At 41.4% G+C, this 20,796-nt stretch overlaps 1 protein-coding gene across 4 annotated transcripts in view; it reads left to right on the top strand.

Annotated features, from left to right (window-relative positions):
• The first annotated feature begins 265 nt into the window (after positions 1–265).
• MLH1 (mutL homolog 1) overlaps positions 266–20,796 on the top strand; it is a 47,555-nt gene continuing 27,024 nt past the window's right edge. Inside the window, exons 1-7 of one of the 4 annotated variants that reach the window (XM_074988167.1) lie at positions 266–498; positions 2,294–2,384; positions 2,522–2,620; positions 9,005–9,078; positions 15,570–15,642; positions 19,516–19,607; positions 20,350–20,392. In XM_074988167.1, coding sequence (XP_074844268.1) covers positions 383–498; positions 2,294–2,384; positions 2,522–2,620; positions 9,005–9,078; positions 15,570–15,642; positions 19,516–19,607; positions 20,350–20,392 — 588 coding nt within the window. In that variant the 5' untranslated portion in view covers positions 266–382. Of the gene's footprint in view, positions 499–2,293; positions 2,385–2,521; positions 2,621–9,004; positions 9,079–14,552; positions 14,571–15,569; positions 15,643–16,840; positions 16,860–19,515; positions 19,608–20,349; positions 20,393–20,796 lie in introns of those variants that run through there. The other 3 variants (XM_074988168.1, XM_074988170.1, XM_074988169.1) reach the window with 3 other exon arrangements.

Below are 20,796 nucleotides of genomic sequence, written 5' to 3'. Positions count from 1 at the left end.
AACTACATTCCCCACAAAGCTCTGCGCCACACAGTCCATCCTGCCAGCCAATAAGAACGAACCCAGCGTACGCGCACCTGCCCCCGTATCCCCCGCCACCCGGATCAAGCGTCATTCCGTTCTCAGGGCGCAGAGAACGACGGGAGTTGAAGTCGCTCAAGGATCCGGTATGCAGTCCCCGCCTGCGGGCTGCGCTGATTGACACCTGCGCTATCCAATGGGCAGCGCCCGAGGCACGTCTCTTGACGGTTTGGCGCGAGCCTAACCAACCCCATTTACGGGGCGTCTGCTACAGGCGTTCTTCGTTTGGTCCTTGCGCCTCCCGCTAGGGTCTCCCACTTTCCCCGCAAGAGAGCCGGCCTCTCGGGCCCCCACCCGCCTCATGGCGCTGATGGCCGGCGTGATCCGGCGGCTGGACGAGACCGTCGTCAACCGCATCGCGGCCGGCGAGGTCATCCAGCGGCCGGCCAACGCCATCAAGGAGATGCTGGAGAACAGGTGAGGTCGCGGCGGGACGTGCCCGCTGGCGGGTTGCGGGGCTTGCGTGGCTTGCGTGGCGCCCGCCCGCACGCACCAGTCCGCTGTGGAGGAACCGGCGGGTCTGTGGCGCCAGAAAGGCGAGGGGAGGGGGGCACGGGTGGGTGCCCCCTTGTACCCCTTCCTCCGTGCCCTGCCATACATTTAATTGCTCCCTCATGCCCCTCTCTGTTCTCCTTGCTGGCCTGGGCTGGCCTGGCCTGGCCTGTACCCCTTGCAGACACCAGTCACCTATGTGGGGGGCAGACATAAGGGAGAGCAATGCCATGACTAGTGTTCCCCCTAACTTTTATCATCTGTGGGTGGAATAACTTTTGCTGTATGCATCCAGGCATGTGCGGTTGTGCACCACCAGTAGAAACACATGCTGACCTTTGTGGCTATGCTGTTAATCAGCTGGGTGGCTGCTGAATCTCTCCCACGTGCTCAGCTAACAGAGAACGCAGGCTGTGACCCCAAAACCACTTGTAGCTGTCATGTTGCAAGATTAGGTGGCTGGCAAATGTTATGAGAAAAGGGAGGGAGGAGGCTGAGCAAGGTAAAAGCCAGGGGTCTTATTGGCTGTGTGGCCGATCGTGGACTTTATCCCTTTTATTATTATTTATTATATTAATATTTATTAATAATGGCTTAAGACCTTTTACTTACTTTTTCCAAAGCTTATTAATATTAAAGATAAAAACAGAATGAGAACAATTAGAGATACACAGGTGTTTCTTATACAGGCAGAGAGAATGCGTTCTACGTCATCCCTGGTTACATTGACCATTTATTCCTTTTCTAACCATGCTGTAACTAATCTCACAGCTCAAGATGCAGAATTTCCAGGACCAAGGTGGGCTAAGGAGGCCTACCTCTTGGACATCGTTACCAGTTTTTACAGGGGGGGACCCTCTACCGGAGGTTCCCCTAATTCTCTTGTCCCTGAAGGCAATCTTGGTTCTAGGTTACATTTATTTAGGCCTATTTTACTGCTCTTTAGAGTCGTTACTAACAACTGGGGCCTGATCCCCTACCTAAGCTGAGTCCTCATGGAATGTAGAGGTACTTAGGCAATCCAGTGTACGGATGTTGTGGACAGTCCCCGTATCTTGTTGTTTGGACTGGCAACAGCAGCGCTTAGCTGTCCTATGGAGCATCCCCAAATGGCAAGCTTAACGCCCTTAAGGTACCTTGCCCTCAAGCTCGTAATGAGTGACTGGCCGATGAGGGCTTTCATACCCACAGCTCATAATCATATTCTGGGTTTTTCCCCTCTCATTATGCCATTTTTTTGCTCACCAGGCTAATCGTTTTACTTATTGTTCTGTTTTTTCACTTTCTGTGCTAATTACATATTATTCCGTTTTTTTGCTTTCTATGCTAACTTTTTTTGTGATGGCAGTTTTCACCTGATTAGGCTCTCTTATCCCCATTGGCTGGCCTTTGCTTTTTCACTTACTATGTTCTAATTATTATATAAAATTATAACATCAGCAAGTATAAAAGCATTAACAACTGATAAAGTCTTAATAGAATATGACTTCCATAGTTTGCAGTTTTACATATGTAGTTTAGCATGTTTCCTGCTTGTCTGCAGCTTTGCTTGTTGTACGGTTTCCTGAAGCCTATGGCCTAGTGGCCGAGTTGAGTTCTGGAGCCTTTCTAAATTTACCCTGACAGGCAAAGCAGGCACTGCAGTATCACTACAGACTAGTTTTCTTGGAAGGGAAATGTCACTTGACTGGGCATTGAGAGAGAGTTTTGCTTTTTGCAGTTTGGATGCCAAATCTACCAGCGTCCAGGTGACAGTTAAAGAGGGAGGTCTGAAACTCATTCAGATCCAAGATAATGGGTGTGGAATCAGGGTAAGTAAACCTGTTGACAGGTATAGTGTGTGGTGAGGGGCTTTGTTGTGTTACCTTAATGATACATTTTCCCTGCCTTTAAAAAAAGATTAGCATTTTATTTCTGCTTCCACAATGTGTGTTTGTCTTTGTCATAGAAAGAAGATTTGGATATTGTGTGTGAAAGATTCACTACAAGCAAACTGCAAAAATTTGAAGATCTGTCTAGTATTTCTACATATGGGTTTAGGGGAGAGGTAGGTTTCTGGTTAACAGCTTGTTCATTACCACTGTGCTTTTATCAGGGGGTGTAGTTAATGTCTGAAATAATTTTAAAAAATATGGAATTTCTTGTAAGACTGCATGTTGGCATTGAATATAGATAAGTGGAAGCTGGGAAATGTATGTTAACTGAGGGAGATGGGTAGACAGATCCACTGGAGTGATCTGATGAATATTAGTTTTTGGGATCACTTCTAGTCCCCTGCCCCCACTAAGCACTAGACAGCATGTTTGTTCTCTCCCAGAAAAGGGGAGCGCTTTGGGTTGGGAAAGTGAAGAGGAGTAGATTATTGGAATAAGACCCAAGCTGTAGAGCTGTTTGAACTGGTGACTGGTTTGCAGAAGTACTTTATCTTTTGGCAGAAGGTTAAAGTGCCACCAGCATGATACTTGTATTTTGGCTGGAAGAATTTTATGTGACTCTGTGTGGGGCTCCAGTTGGAGACTGATGAAGTGCTGTCCACTCTGAATCACCCCTCTCCCCTTTTGTGTGTATAACTCTGGTAAATTTCCCTGCTATTCCTTCTTTTGTGAAGAATATACAGTGGTAATGTGCCTTCAGAGGGGGAAAAAAAAAGTAGTCACACCCTTAACATTGTCATCTTAGGAAAATATATAGTGTGTATTTACAATCAGTGTAAGACTAAAACAAAACTGAGGAAATATGCAAAATAAAAGTGGGTTATACATAAAATGAATGTCTAAAGAGACACAGTAGTTTTGTTAATGAGGCTAAGAGCTTCCATACAAAGGAAAGAATAATAATTACAATTTACATGCTGTTATGACTGAGATCTTAGAGCTCTGGCTGTGGAAACTGGAATGGAATTAGAGAGCCACATTTTGCTTTTTCTATTCCTTGACCCACATTGTTAAGTTGCAAGCAAGTTAGGCTTCTGTTGGCTTAGCTTAAAACTGGTTCCCTTTGGAATTCACGCTCTCCTGTAGAGAATGTTTAAATGGATTCATAGGTAAGGCGAAGAGCAAACTATCTCTATGCAGTCCCTCGCATGGTTATTTTATAGAGGCTTAGTGTTGTATTATTCAGGCCTCACTGATCATGCACATCATTGGAACTATTGAATGTTTCCCCTGAATGAACCTGGGAAAAACATGGTTAGTGTACCATTCTGCAAAACTCCCATCTCCTGTTGAGAGTGCATGCATTCTAAACTGAAACATCCTTCATCCCATTGAAAGGTATGTGTGGAAGTTCCACTAGTGTGTGGCGTGAAACTAGTACATACCAAGGAGCTGTTGGTACTCCCTGAAATTCGAGGAGCTGGTGCGGTATTGCTGATTTGCTCAGTTGGAGTGGTGGTTCTGGAGTGCCCCCTTCAGGAAATCTTGAAAAACCTGCTACACCTGAACTGGATAGTGCTAGGTACCTTGGAACAGCATCTCTATACTGCTGTCTCCTGAATCCTAGTGATGAGTGTATTACATTAAACACCTGAACCATTTCTGATCCCACATGCTCCGTTTCATGAGCAATCTGAACCTCCAGTGGCACTTCTTCTGCTCTGCTGAGAGCAGCGGCTAACTGGAAAGGTCAGGGTATGCCTCTCTCAGAATTTCCTTAATACTCCTCTCCATCAAATTCTTCCTCCCTGAGGAGCACAGTGTCTGGCTCACTTAATTTCGCCTCTGGTACTGCCACTGAAGGACTTCCTTTTTCTGCTGGCAGATTGCTGCCACTGTTTCTCAGTCAACTTTCTCTTCCAGCTCACCAGGCTGTTCCTGAGTCTCTGCTGATGCATCTGCAGGAGCTGAGCCTGCCTTAACTAACTCTTGACATACTTTTGTTTAAGTGGTGCCCCCCAGGTTGATCAGTTTCTCTTGGTTCCACTAAGCCAATAGAAATAGGAACTCGTCTCTCTCTTCTAGCTCTCTTGCAGTCATCTCTAGGAATACCTTATCTGCACTGTCTGTACCCAAGCACTTGGTGTTACAGGTGCCCTGTGGTTTCTTGTCTACATTCTGATACCTTGCCTTATGTCTTTCTAGCAAATAGCAATGGTCTAACTCTCTGATTTGATGCAACAACTGACCGTGATCCAATATATATTCTGCCCTCCTCATTCCCCCCGAGATTTTAAGCTGGTAGCTGCTCATTTCTGCTCTTTGTGATCTATGTCACGCTCCTCACGGGCATGAGACTGACTCCATTCCAGCTTCTTCTCTCTCTCTTTTTTTTTTTAATGGAAAAGAACCAACCGCTTCTCAGAGATATTGTGTAACTGATCCTTTAACTCCTCAGTTGCCTCATCCTCCACAGGTTTCTGGCTTTCCTAAAAAATCTCACTATCATTTAACTTCCTCCCTAGAATACTACAAGCTGTTAATAGACATTGCATTAGCAATCCCTTTTGCCTGTCCAGCCTTTCTTCTCTTTTTGCCTGTTTCGGTCTCAAACATCTGACCAATGAGACTCCATGAGTGATAGTGCTCTGAGAGCCTCTCTTTCAACATCTCTTATCTGTGCTCCTGAATATATCTTGTAGGAAAGACTTTTGAAGCTATACCCTGGGTAACTCCTGCAGGCTCTGCTGCCACTACTTCACTCATATTTTTTTCTTACACTGAATAAACTTACTTAACTTCTAAAGCAGGAAAAGAAAATTTAACTAACAACAAACACTACTTCTTAAGTCTAAATCAGAAGATGTTCCTTTCTTACAAAAATAAAAATAATGCCGCAGACTGGTCTCAACAGTACTGCAAACAAGTCCCAAGAGGCAAAAATAAAGGGATGGGGGCACGATCCTTCTCTTCCATCTATAGCCAATGTACTTCAGCTGATGGAGAAGCTAAGCCTTGTTGGTTCCTGCTGATTAGTGGAGCAATACTGCTAACAGACAGCCCATGGTGTGAACTGGTAGCTGAGGGGGCTAAAAAGGGTTACTCAAACCATACGAGTTCTGAGCTACTGTGGCCCCCTAGTGGCAATTAAAACATTAATCAACTCCCCTACCACCTGTATGGGCCAGTCATTATCACACAGATACATCAATAGTCAACAATCAACCCAGAAAACACCTTATCACCCATGCAACACTTGTAAAAATGACTTAAAAGTTTGCGTTTTACTTAAGAGGAATTTTCACAACAGTCTGCAAAGAGAGACTTCTGAACTCTCTCTTATATTCAAATTCGACACATTAGCATGCGGTTTGAACCGAGATGTGAATTTTCTGGATAATTACAGGGGCTTTTTTGCATACTTGGCTTAATCTAATTCTTGACTCTTCCCCACCCCTGACCCCCTACTCTGATTTGCTCACCTGGATAATTTTTTTCTGATTTGTCAACCTTGATTACTTTTTTGCTTCTCTATACCTTAAATATTGAGTCTGTTGTGGTATGGCTGTGGTCTGAAAAAGTGGGTCTGTCCCATGAAAGCTCACCACCTAATAAATAATTTTGTTAGTCTTTAAAGTGCTACTTAATTGCTTTTTTTGTTTTGATAGTATATAGACTAACATGGCTTTCTCTGTTACTATTGTAAAATAACTTGCAAGATTACACTCCCATCATCTGGCCACAGAAAGCAAACACGAAAGGGTTAAGCCTTTAAGCACCCACAAGCTTCAGGAGAAGAATAAGGGGAAGTGCCACTGGGACTGCTACCCAGAAATCATTAATCAAAAGGGAACCAACATGCCAGTAAGCAGGCTGTATCCTGTGGCTAGGTCACACAGTCCTTTTGCTTTTTATCAACTTAGATAAGCTTTCTCCCCATGCACACCTTCAGACTCCTGGCTTCTGGCTCACCAACTTCTAATCAGAAGATGTTTAGGTTCTTGTCTCAGTTCAGGCAACAGAGTGAGAGAATAGAGAGAGTTGTGCCTCAGAAGAGGACACTCAGGATGCATGGCAAGAACACTTAAATAGAGGATATTACCAGATCATTAAACCCTTTATTAAAATAAATGAAAGAACAACTTTTATGAAACATAAGTTATAAGGCAATAATATAATTCCATGACTCTTTGAAGTAACATTTCCATGATAAAGAACTACTTAGCCTAGCAAACTCACACCCTCTCCTGAAGAGCTGGTAGTAACAGATTGAGGACCAACCTTGCCCTGGCATGCCCGATGAGTTCACTGGTTCACATACCTACAGTACTGATCTGCAAACCGGTGAGCCTACATTCTAATCAAGTGGGCCATTCTGTAGAGTTTGTGTCTTACTGAAGAAGAATTTTCACACTACTTGGAAAGAACAGTAACAGAGAGAAAGCTGTGCTCGTCTATATACTATCAAAAGAAAAAAAAGTCAAGTGGTACACAGAATCACGGGCACATTCTCCTGTTCCTCAACTAACATATGCCATCATGTGCCAACAATATCCAGATGCTTTGTATATTGGACAGACTTCAAACTCTCTTAGACAAAGAATTAATGGGCACAAAACAGACATAAAAACACTCCTGATCCACAAACCTGTTAGTCGGCTTTTTAATGGAGTGGGCCATTCTGTTAACGACTTAAGAGTTTGCGTGTTACTGAAGAGAAATTTTCACAACACCCTTCAAAGAGAGGCTGCTGAATCTCTTTCATAGTCAAATTTGACACATTAACACGTGGTTGGAACCGAGATTCAAATTTTCTGGGTCACTATAGGGGCTCTTTTGCATGCTTGGCTTAATCTAATTCTTGACTCCCCCCCGCCTCTCTACTCTCTGATTTGCTCACCTTGATAATTTTTTTCTGATTTGTCCACCTTGATTACTGTTTTTGATTCTCTGTGCCTGAAATATTGAGTCTGTTCTGGTATGGCTATGGTCTGAAGAAATGGGTCTGTCCAACGAAAGCTCACCTAACAAGTTATTTTGTTAGTCTTTAAAGTGCTACTTGACTGCTTTTTTTTTTTTTTGTTTTTTTTACGTGGAAAGAGAGGCTGCTGAACTCTGTTTTATATACAAATTCGACACATTAACATGTGGTTTGAACCAGGATGTGAATTTTCTGGGACGTTATAGGGGCTCTTTTGCATACTTGGGTTAATCTAATTCTCGGCCCCCCCACTCTCTGACTTGCTCACCTTGATAATTTTTTTTCTGATTTGTCCACCTTGATTACTATTTTTGGTTCTCTATGCCTTAAATATTGAGTCTGTTCTGGTATGGCTATGGTCTGAAGGAGTGGGTCTGTCCCATGAAAGCTCACCTAATAAATTATTTTGTTAGTCTTTAAAGTGCTACTTTACTGCTTTTTTGTTTTGATAGCTACAGTACTGAGTGACTTAGCTATACTGCAAACCTGAGTTAATATCTTGATAGATGTCAGAAGAAGCTGAAAAGCAAAACTAACAACTCTGTGCAATCCCTAGCTCAGTTCAGGCCCAGCCTACCATGCCCAAACCTTATTTCCTCTCTCATAAATCTTCAAGTTTATTTTCTGTATGGGCTCACATATACTGTGATTTATTAATTTCTATATAGTAATAAGAATTATCTCACTCCCAAAACTATTATCTTTGAACTTGTAACTTTCGTGTTCTGTGGTTTATGCTGTGTTTACCGACTGGATCTAGACACTGGATAAACAGACTCAATTTTCTGTTTGCCCATTCTGTTCCTCAGAGTTGAGGGGGATCCAATAGACCATTCTTACCTATGCCAAAGGTTGCAAGTATCTATGACTTCCTTTATCTGATCATATAGTTTAGAGGTCATGAAGCGCCTTGTGTTAGAGCCAAGTACTGTGGATAACTGTGAGTGACTGATGAAAAGACCAGGCCCCTGAAAATATGATTCGGTGACAGCAGGTTATAAGAAAACAAAAAAGCAGTCCAGTAGCACTTTAAAGACTAACAATAATTTAGTAGGTCATGAGCTTTTGTGGGACAAACTCACTTATTCAGATCATAAGAAGGTAGTATATATCAACCCAAGAAAGATTGCTGTATCATAACAGCTTCTAGCAACTTAACCTTATGATTGTGTAGAGATCTCCCATCAAGAACCCAGAGGAAGTAGTTTGTGAATTCTGCAGCCCTTAACTTTTTTAAAAAAATATTTCAGTTTCCATTTAAAAAAGAAAATCAAGAGAGTAAACCATTATTTCTGAGTACAATCCTTTAAAGGAACATAGCTATTGACTTAGGAAGTGTCATGCCTTTAATAGTACCAATATTACTAGTTCTGTGTTAATAATCAGTCTATCCTGTGTTTGCTGTTAAAATGTTGGCATATTACTTGTGAGTAATGTATAGGGAATATCACAGTGACATGAATTACACACAGATGGTAAACATCTACATTGTAATTGCGACCACTGTGAATGTATTAATTTGAAATTAATATTTTGTTAAATGAAGTTTATAAAAGTTCATTTTTCCCCTCTATAGGCATTGGCTAGCATAAGTCATGTTGCCCATGTTACTGTCACAACTAAAACTGCTGATGCAAAATGTGCATACAGGTACGCTGCATATTCATTCTTTAAAAAGTTTGTGTGTAATAAACATTTTCTTTTCAGAGTTGTTAATATGGATGTTATTTTGGATACAAATAAACTCAGAGAAAAGGGCATAAGGAAAGAAAGGGAGGGAGTTTCAGGCATATGGGTGATTAGCCAAAAAAAAATGCAAAGATCAAGAGAGAGAAGAATAAAATGGAATATTGAAGAGTAAGCTGTAGTAGGACTAGAGCAGGTGTGGGCAAGTTTTGTCCTGAGGGCTACATTGAGGGGGGGAAATTATATGGAGGGCCAGGTAAGGAAAGTCAGGGGAGCCCCAAACAGTCAGGCATATGTTGACTGGAGGTGGGAATCTGATTAGGAATATTTTTTTTGGGTGACTTGCCAGTTACCTGATCAGACCATCTCTAAGTTTGCCCTCTGCCTCCGTTATAGGTAGTAAGAGCTGAATGCTCTAAGTCTGGAGGCAGGTTTCAGGAACTCTCATTCATCATACATGCTTTGAGCAGAACCAAACCAGGGCAATTTTTATTATAACTGGTATTAAAATCACACACAATAAAATGCCTAAGATGATGAACACACAAACTGATTTGATTACTCTGGTAACGTAGATGCTGCCTGAGTATACAGTTGCAATTGCCTAGTACAACACCATACTCATGCTACCTCCTAAAGACCCAAATTGTTGGAGACCCAGCCTCACTCCTCTGGTGAGAGAGTATTATGGTATAGGAAATTGAAAGATTTAAAGAGATACTACAGGTTGAACCTCCCTAATCTGGCACCCGCAGGACCTAACCAGTGCCTAATGAGTTTTTTTGCTGAACCACAGGAGGTCAGTATTGTCTAGCAGCATTGTCAACACTTTCACTGCATGGTGGGCTCTTAGAGAATATTGAGGGATAAATTAAAGCTAAATAACAGCACAGAACATTGAGAGCCAAGAGTGGTGGCTGTAAACAAACTTTATGGGACTGCCACACCCATGACAAGTGGTTAACTAAAATCATGACAGACTACAGATATTACCGGATGAGAGTGCCAGTTAAGAGAGGTTCAATCTGTAGTACTAGTGAAGAGAAAAGGTAAACGGGACAAGAGTTTTGAGGAAGAAGAATTCTCTCTTTGAGGATGAGAAATCCTCTCTAATGCTATTGGATATGGGGTCTTATAGATCTTCTTGCATCGCTTTGGCCAAGACTACCAAAACCAGAGTTCTGCACCCTAAGATTTTTGAGTATGCACATAATATATGGAGATACACATCTCACGGAGCTGGAAGGGACCTCAGGAGGTCATGAAATCTAGCCCCCTGCCCTCTTGGTAGGACCAAGCACCATTTCTCCCCCCCGCCCTTTTTCTCAAATCTGTTTGCCCCAGATCCCTAAATGGCCCCCTTAAAGATTGAGCTCACAACCCTGGGTTTAAGAACAAGTAGTCCTGTGGCACCTTATAGACTAACAGATATTTTGGAGCATAAGCTTTCGTGGGCAAAGACCCGCTTCATCAGATGCATTTGATGAAGCGGGTCTTTGCCCATGAAAGCTTGTGCTCCAAAATATCTTAGTCTATAAGGTGCCACAGGACTACTTGTTGCTCTCAAAGGTACAGACTAACACGGCTACCTCTCTGATACTTGTAATCCTGGGTTAAGCAGGCCAACGCTCAAACCACTGAGCTATCCCTCCCCCTGCATGTGATTTGGAGGATTAAACTAAGATACCCCTTTGATGTGCATGAGCTGTCACTTCATACTTTCATGGACAAACTCCTAAAATGGGCACCGGTGAGTAGAATGCCAGGAAGTATCAGCTAATGATCTCCACCTCCGCTTTTCAGTAAAGCAGGATGTTAGTTCGATGCAGCCATTGTATTTTTGGCACCTTCAGATGTTGTATAAAATAATGTCACATTATGGCTACATCTACCGTAGAGGAAGATTTCAAAATGGCCATGCTAATGGCCAAATTGGAGAATACTAATGAGGTGCTGAAATTAATATTCAGTGCCTCATTAGCATGCTGCTGACTGCGGCACTTCAAGTGGCTTGCCTACACAGGGGTCCTTTTCGAAAGGACCCTGCAAATGTCAAAATCCCCTTATTCCTATCAGGATGTTTGCAGGGTCCTTTCAAAAAGGACCCCTGTGTAGGCAAGCCATGTGCCGGCAGCATGCTAATGAGGCACTAAATAGTCATTTCAGTGCCTCAGTAGTATTCTCTGATTTAGCCATTAGCATGGCCATTTTGAAATTTTGGCCAAGTGTAGACACGGCCTATATGTCAGCGTGCTTTGCAGTTCGACTAGCTGAGTTAAAAGGCAAGGCAGGGTATGATCCCTTGTAGGTCCTTGCATTACTGCTAGAATAGAATAGAGTAAAAGAGTGACAGATTTAGGAGAATAAAGAGGCTTGCATATATGTGCTTACAAGCTATAAATCAAATGTATGTGCTCACAGACTACACATGGCCCACCCCCCCACCCTTTGAACCCCTGGCACTGCCCCGCACCAGGACCTGCCTTCTAACCAAGCATACCTGTTCCCCACCCTGGTTGCCCTGCTGGGACTTATGCTTCCTATCCAATCCCTTGAGATCTCCTGCCCCTTAATTATCCCCCATCCGACCCCCTTGCTCCTCACTGCCTGACTTATCCCCCCACCATTGAACACCCCCAGCTCCTTTCCCCCGATTGATACGCTGGTATCTGGAGCTCCCTGACCTGAGGCTGTTTGCGGGGCTGGAGTGGGAGAGCAGCAGAGAGGGATGAGTAGTGGCGGGGCTAGAGGCCAGCTGCTCACTCTGATGCCCAGAAGTTGGGCTGGCTCCTGCTGGCTCAGGTGTCCTGTCCCAACTCCCTGATAGGAGCCCCAGGTGAGGGGGTACAGACTGAAGGGTGCAATTTGCTGGATATGGCCTGCGGGCTGTAGCTCATCCTCCTGAGGCCTAGAGGCAACAAGCAAGGGGGTAGTAGAATGAGTTCAGATCAAGAAGCCCAATTGTGGATTCAGTGCGTTTTAGTTCAGACCAGAGGTTCTCAAACTGTGGGGAAAGTTTAACTGCTCGCATTTTGTCCACAGCAAAGCCGGTTCCTCAAGTAGGTGTATTAGGTCCTTGGTGGAATTGTGCATTTGACTTCAGACAGCAGTGTGTGTTAAATGTGGGTTGTTTTTTTTGTTTTAAAGTTGCATAGCATTATACAAAGACATATGTTTTTCTGTTTGTTGTGACATCCTGTGCACATTTAATATTTACAATTGACCACAATTGCAGTTTTGCTTTTGCTTTTATTACAATGGATTGCTGGTTTTGTTACTAGCAATGCTTTGCTGTTTTTAATATTTAGTGATAGTTGCATGGTGGTGGGGTTTTTTTTTTTTTTAAATCCCTAGATGTACTTTGTGTGATGGGGATATAAACTACTACGGACACAAAGGAGTGCAGTTAAATAAGATTGAGAACCACTGATTGGGACTATAGATAGCTAAAGACAGCAGTTTTGCCTAATTTTAAATAATATTTTTGAACCTTCATATCAGATGAAAAGTTTATTTAAAACAGTTCTATTTTAGAGACCAATATAAGGTATGTTTTCTTGTCCAACTTACATCTTTAAATAAAATTATTGTTATTGAAAATGAAGTAGGGCTGATTCCTTGATGTTTTCCATTATACAGCACAAGCTTGATTATCTGGCATCCCTGGGGAATGGGGGTTGCCTGATAATTGTATATCCTGGTTGGTTAAGCTGGGGCTGGTCTCCTCGCTGCCATCAGACCTGGCCGGGGAGATGCCAGTTAATCAGTTACTGATTATCCAAGTGCCAGATAACATGGCTTTTACTGTAAGATCACATTTTTAGTTTCTTATGACTTTGCCAAACAATCATGTGGGCTGAAATTTTCCATGCGGGCTATCGACCTCAGGTTAAATAACTTGAGGGGGGAGATTTTTATCCAGAATGGTTCAGCTGTTCTGAGAATCAGGCTAGGAAAAAGTATGTTGTTTTGTCCATGTTAAATACTGTTATGCAATCTCTAACTGCAGCATTGCATTTGAGGATACTTGGGGAACCTCATGGCTTAAGGCATACCAAATACAGGTGCTTTTTCGTTGAGATTTGGGTTCCCCCCATTTCTAGGTTATGTCTTGCTTTGTTTTATATAATCAGAAAAGTCCTTTCCGTAGAGAGACAAGGGAGGTGAGGTAATATCTTTTTTTTGGACAATCTTTTGTTGGTGAGGGATATGCTTTTGAGGGGCCTGGAACTCTCTTTCAAATTTTGGAAGGTGGAAGACCTGAAGGGGTGGCGGGGGGAGGGAGGAAAACTCCTTGTAAGCTCAAAAAATTGTCTCTCATCAACAAGAAGTGGAGCCAAAAAAAAAAATCCCCAGCCGTATTCACCTTGTCTCTTTAATATCATGGCTACAACGTTACAGCATTTAACCCTTTTATTAACATTAATATTGTTTACTGTTTATTTCTAATAATTATGGCATCTTAGAAAGAAAACAGCTATTTGAACTTCAACTTAAAAACAAAAAAGGCTTGAGTCACTGCCCCATAAAGTAAAAATTACAACAAATATGTACACCTCAGCCCTCATCATACGCAGCAGCCTTAATCAAGAGAGGAAAAAATGGGCTTTGCAATGTGTGACAGGTTAGTAAATCTGGGCTCTGGCAAACCAAACAGGAACAGGCTGTACAGTTCAGAACTCCTTACAGAGAATGCCCTGCCACCAGTCCCCTGCTGCTTATGTTGAAAGAGCTTCTGCTCAAGTCCCTCGCCTACTGTAGCATAGGGGGAGAGGTGAATTTTTCATTTTTGATACCTTGAATTCTACCTGGAGTTTTATTGGAATCCAGTGTACATCACAGAGCGTTGGTCTGATATGTTCAAGTGAAATGCCAGTTAATAAAAGTGCCACAACATTGTGTATGACCTCAACTCCAAAGTGTCTCCCTGGGGAGAGCACATTCCAGTAGTATAATCTTCAGGTGTCAAAGACAAACAAAGTATTTTGAATTAGGTAGTCTTTTAATTTAGCAAAGTGATAATTATCTAAATTCTCTGTCTGGAAAGATATGTATATTGGCCATCTGCTGTGTCTTAAAGTTTGTCAAAATTTCCATAAATTGCGGAGTAGTATTTGACCACTAGAGGGCTGTTACGTTGTTTCATTGCGGTAAAAATTAATAAAATAGCAATTTTTCATCTTTATGTTTTTGCAAACAGTGTTGTGACTATTGTTTCAAGAATACAAAAATGGGACAATTAAGGAAAAGCTGTACAGGTTGAACCTCTCTAATCTGGTACTCTTTGGCCCTGCAACATCTGTAGTCTAGCATGATTTAGTTAGCTGGATGTCCATTTTCCATGGGTGTGGCAAAGTCTCCCACAGTCTCATACAGTCTTTTTTTTTTTTTTTAAAGCCACCAATCCTGGTTCTCTGAGTTCTGTGCTGTACTCTAACATGTCTTCTGAAAGCCCGGTAAGCATGGGAAGTGTTGGTAATGTGTTAGCCAATATTGACCTTCTGTGGTTCAGTAAACTGTCTGGTTCGGCACTGGTCAGGTTCTGAGAATGCCAGACAAGAGAGGTTCAACTTGTACTAGTTAGCTTATGCATATCAGTGAGACTCCTGCCATTATAGAGAGATTTTTCTTAACTTAGAACTACTGTATTTCCTCTTAATAGGAAATAACTTTGTCTTATCCTTATTATACAGTATGTAAGTAGGGGTGAGAAACAGATATTACATAAACTGAGTAATTTGTATAGCCTTTTAAAAATTGCATAATTCAAAGATCCAAGGTCTAATACACCAATAGTGCAACTAATAAAAATAATGCAAAAAGCACAGTTAGTGAACCTAAGCTGCTGGAGTGCATATGTGCGTTTGTCAGATACTATATTTACAGTGCAAATCTCATCTCATCTAATGTGTCCCTTGCTGACAGCACTGTCTGATAATCCTTAAAAGTGACTCAGGGATGAACCTCAAACAGAAAAGAGTGTTACAATATCATCCTATTGTAGGATGGGTTTGGAAGATTTTTTTACCTGAGCAAGAAGGAATGACTGCAATAGAATACAATTGTGCCTCTTGAACATCTTCACAAAGAAAGTGAAAAAATGCAATTAGTATAAATAAAACAATTGTAAACATGCATCAACATGACCAACCATGAAAATTAGTAATCCTTTTCAAGGTTTCCATTTTATTTCTTCAAGTTTAGAATGCTTGAAGTTCTCGTTCAGAGTCTAATGTTTCTTGTATCAAAAAATTCTCAGATATTTGTTTTATAGTCACAGAAGTTCAGAAAATGGAAAATTAAAACTTAAATCAACAAAAAATGAAAATACCTCAACACCAACTGGACTGAGATTGCCCACGCCCAAATTTTCACAGCTTCATGTCTGAGTTTCCCATCTGACCCCCAGACATAAAATTGGTGTCTGACAACTGTGTATTTTGTTTTCTGATTAGAGCAAGCTATTGTGATGGAAAACTGAAAGCGCCTCCCAAACCTTGTGCTGGAAACCAGGGAACTCAGATCATGGTAGGTGCTGGAGGTGATTTGTTACTTTCAATACTATAGTCCTAGCCAGGACCCTGTGGTGCTAGGTAAACACAAAACAAGAAGATGATCCTGCTTCCAAAGGATTTAAGTTGGTTGTCTCTCTTATTGACCTGCAAATCTATAGTTTCATCAACGAATGTTTTCTGTCATGTAATTTTTGTGACGTTGAAGTATTTTACAGATTTTACTTTGCTTTGTGGAATCGGTGCAAAAACTTTAAGGCAATTTGCATAGGTTATGCTTCGTCTCTAGATGTCGGCAGTATATAGTAACGTGGAAGAAATACTTAATTTTGTTATGTTTGGACTTCGAATACTGGGAGAAGTAGGTATGCATATTTAAAACTATGCAATATTGAATTGCATTGTAAATTTAACGAGACACTGGCTTGCAAATCTTGTTAGATCTATTAACGTTGGTTGACCTAAATAAATAATCAGTACAGTAAACCCTCAAGTAATGCAGGGGTTGTGTTCCTGCAACCCCATGTAACTCCAATTTTTATGCAAGTCTGGGGAGAGATGGGAACTTCTGCTTACGGACCCAGGAGACTGACCAGCCCACCTGCTGATCAGTTTCCTGGCTGCTTCTCCCTGCTTTCCTCGGCCTGACAGCCATGCTGCTGCAGGAAGGCTTTTAGCTCGCCTAGCTGCCCATGGTGCTTAGCAGATTGACAGCCACATGGCAGAGAGAACGGGTTTTAGCTCACTTAGCTGCCTGCTAAAAGCCTTCCCTCTGTCTTCCCCAAGCAGCGTGGCTGTCAGAAGGAGCTTTTTGCTCGTCCAGCTGCCTGCAGGCTAGGGGAGCCAAAGGTCTTCCCCCAGCCACGTGGCTGTCAGAAGGGGGTGCAGAGCAGCATCCGGTTGCACTTAACTCCCATTAAAGTGAGTTATGTGCACCTTGATGCAGTGTATGTCGAGGTTTTACTATAAATAGATTAATATTGTGCCGTAGATATAATGTTATGGGAAGAAGTGAGTTAGTGTTGTGTCCCATGCTGCTCGCACTTACGAGGAGCTTCCTATGAACATATATAAAACTACCTCATTATCCTCATTCAAAACTTTCCTCAGAACTCATTTTCTTTTTCCTGTGGTGCCTTCAAAATACTTATTGACAATGAAACTGCTGGTGCACCAAGACCATTGCCTGTCATGCTGTCTAAGGGCAGACCTACACTAAAGGGAAAGGACAAAGTAAGGTACACAACTCTGGCTATGTTAACTGCATTAACTATGTTAATTTGGGCTCCTCCTCTGTCTCCACTGTAGTAGGTGACTTCCCTTGCTCCTAACGAGGCGTAGGAGTGCCACTGCGGCCACACTGTGAATTCAAGTATCAGAGAGGTAGCCATGTTAGTCTGTAGTTTTGAGAACAGGAAGTCTTGTGGCACCTTATAGACTAACAGATATTTTGGGGCATAAGCTTTCATGGGCAAAGACCTGCTTCATCAGATGTGTATTCAGCTGTGAATTCAGTTTAGCATGTTCCTATCAGGTGTGCTAAATTGAACTCTGGAAGATTTCAGTATCAATCTTCCCAGAAGTGAAGTGGGCTAGTATTGCCCATTATTTCCTTGTATTCTGCCAACTGTCTGGTTGTATCCATCCTTTGTTTCTTGCTTTACACTTAAACTTTAAATTCTTTGAGGCAGGGAATATGTTTTGTGTATCAAGTGTCTGATGCAAGGGGTCTTGTCCCTGACAGGTTCTTGCAAGTGTTAATACAGATGATATGGAAAACAGTGGTAATAACTCTTAGAACATTAAAGACAGGAAACTGAACTTCCCCCTAATACTTGTGCCTCTAGGAGTCAATAGTGTATTTAACACTAATTTGTTAACTTTATTATTAAACCTCAGATGCTTATTACTCCAGTTGGTCCTTAATTTACACAAGGGACTCATTACTTTATTTGTATTGCACTAAAATACACTGTTGGGAGTACTCTGTCCTGTGGTGTAAGGATGTTTACTTTGGAAATTTACTTTGTATTATTTGATCTGTAGCCTTTGCTAGCTTAATTGTAGTTTGGCTAAGGATTTGTTTTACTATAGCCATATATCAAGAAGCCATTACAGTATACCAAACTTAGGCCCAGGGAGGCCTAGCTTTTCATATTTTTCCTGTCAGCAATAATGCAAGCAGCCTGCCGGTGAAATATGGCATGAAGGGCTTTTTGCAAAGTGTTTTCCTTTCACCCCATTTATAAGAAAAGTTAAGATCAGACAGGCCAGATTAGTAATGTTAAGACAGTACATAAATCTTCACTATCTGTGGCATTATCTGATGCCAACTGGTGTTCAAGCTCCCCTCCCTGCACTGCCTCACCCCGACAGGAAAGGTATGATGGCCCCAATTGAATTAGAGTAAAGTTCACCTAATGGTGTTTTTTCTTGACCTTTTATCAGAAATTGGTCTTGAGAAACAGACTATAGAATACATGTTGAGGTCATCAGGAAACTTGGGGTACTGGTAAAATTCTATGAAATCAGAGCTTAATTTACTATCAGTATTTAAGCACTATAAGGTAAAATGGGTATAAGAACCCCTTGCTGCATGGGGAGTGTGTGCTGGACAGAATCTGCACCCGAGGCATATGTCACCTTCTGAAGGTTCTCTCTGCTGCCTCCTGTTATCTTTGCTACCACTATTCTTAGAACAACCATTTGTTTTTCCACTCTTTGGCTGTGTCTACACTAGCCAAAAACTTCAAAATGGCCATGCAAATGGCCATTTCGAAGTTTACTAATGAAGCGCTGAAATACATATTCAGCACCTCATTAGCATGCGGGTGGCCATGGCACTTTGAAATTGACGCGGCTCGCTGCCGCACGGCTTGCCCAGATGGGGCTCCTTTTCAAAAGGACCCTGCCGACTTCGAAGTCCCCTTATTCCCATCTGCTCATAGGAATAAGGGGACTTCGAAGTCGGCGGGGTCCTTTCGAAAAGGAGCCCCATCTGGACGAACCACGCGGCGGTGAGCCACGTCAATTTCAAAGTGCCGTGGCCACCCGCATGCTAATGAGGTGCTGAATATGTATTTCAGCGCTTCATTAGTAAACTTCGAAATGGCCATTTCGAAATTTTTGGCTAGTGTAGACATAGTCTTTAGCTTGAATTTTACCAACTGCAATAACACCTTCCTCGCTGATTGAAGCGAGCTGGCCTAAGCTTCTAGATGGTTCAGATGAGTCAGTGAGTATTGCACCCTGCTTGTATAGCTTAAGTTTAAATCATAGGTTCAGGTAGTTAAGTAACTTGTATTAGTTATAACATTTAAGTAAGAGCTCTGTTTGTAACCAGATATTGACTGTTTTAAACATCTTCAGTTTGTATCTATTAAGTGCTGCTTTCATACCTTCGTGTTGCTAAAATAAACAAACCGTAAGTGCTGCTAAAAGTGTTGTCTGTGTAATCACTGGAAATCCTGAAAACTCACCTCCAACCTTAGACACTCTCCGTCTCGGACTCTGTGTTAACTTGGGAGAGGTGTGAACTTCAGTCTTTAAAATTTAAGTCAGATTGGCGAGCCTTTCCAAATCTGCAATTCCTACTAAATTACCCCTGAGTCAACAGCTCTGAAAACCAAACGGTGGTGACATATGTTCCTTTTTGTGAAGCATACAATTGTCAATAGTTTTGCCAGAACATTGAAATTGAGTATTCATAAATTAAGCTACCCAGACGATCATTTTGGAGATTTTTATATCAAGAAGATTGGTTCAAGTAAAATAAGGTTTTTTTTTTTGTTTTTTTTTTTCCTACATCTTATTTGTGTGTGTGTGTGTGTGTTGTTTTTGTTTTTAAATAGTGATGTGTGGTTTTTTGTTTTTTTTTTAATAAATGCAGGTTGAGGATCTTTTTTACAATGTAAATACAAGGAGAAAAGCCTTAAGAAATCCAAGTGAAGAGTATACAAAAATTTTAGAAGTCGTTAGCAGGTAAAGTATTAAAGAGCTCCAGTTTGTTTTATCTATTGGGCTGCTTTTTTTGTGTTGCTTAAGGTAGGACAATCCCAGTTCATATTCGTATCTCTATTTGATAAGTTAGAAACTGTGGACATTACTTTTCTAGTGGTGTCAGGCTGTCATATTGACAAAATTTCCTTTGGATGAAATTGTGAGATCCTTACTTGAGTGAACACCAATTAAAGTTAGGTCAGAATGAAAACAAGCAAAAACCTCATGATTTGGCCAATTGTGAATAAATGCAGTGGGATTCTCACTTTCCCAGGGATAACTGAACAAATCAGCCAATTTCATCCTTCCTCTCCCAGAAACTGAAAGTTTATTCCATTGTAACACCACTAAGTCACCCTTTTGGATGGAGCTTTTGCTGTTTCTCTATATACCAGGCTGTCTGACATACAAATATTTTAGTCTTTGCCTAGAAGTGGTGAACTAATACAATAATTTCTAAAAAGAATCTGCTTTCCTATACATGGAGAGGTCTAGACTGATGTTTAAATTTCTTTAGGGCTTGGATGAGTCAGGTAATAGTAAATTGTTTCCATCTCATGTGGCAGTTGATTTGAACTGAATTTCTTTTAAACTACAGAAACTAGCTGTTTCACAAAAAATATAATTATTTGTTTTCATGTTAACTGCTTTAGTACGGTGGAAAGGGACAACTTGTCATTTATCCTTTCATGTACTGCATTTTTGTTCTGTGCTTATTTTTCAGGTATGCCATCCATAACTCAGGAATCAGCTTTTCTGTTAAAAAGGTATGTAGAACTTTTTAACTTCACATATTTATATAAATTAAATAAAAGGGCTGGCCTTGTGCCATGGATTTTGTAATGAGAATGTAATGTGTTCTTTACAAGAAAAAAAATTCTAATACGAAATCTGGATAAAATTACACATTCATTTAAAGTAACAAGTAAATAAAATAATAAATTCAAATAAAAGCTGAGCATCAGCAGTTCAGATTTTTTCTTGCGCTCACAAAGCTAATACTAAGCCCTGGTCTACCCTCGGGGATAAAATCAAATTAAAGGGACTTAGGTCAATTTTATAAAACATCAGTCTTCACCATAGGGCTCATTAGGATGTTTTTAAGAGGCTCTGAGTTCAACTTTCATACACCTGATTTCACAAGGAGTAAGAACAAAATCAATTTTTCAAT

The sequence above is a fragment of the Carettochelys insculpta genome, chromosome 2 (genome assembly GCF_033958435.1).
Source record: "Carettochelys insculpta isolate YL-2023 chromosome 2, ASM3395843v1, whole genome shotgun sequence".
Classification (NCBI taxonomy): domain Eukaryota; kingdom Metazoa; phylum Chordata; order Testudines; family Carettochelyidae; genus Carettochelys; species Carettochelys insculpta.
Note: the sequence above shows the minus strand (reverse complement) of the source record. Positions and strands in the feature narration are given on the sequence as shown.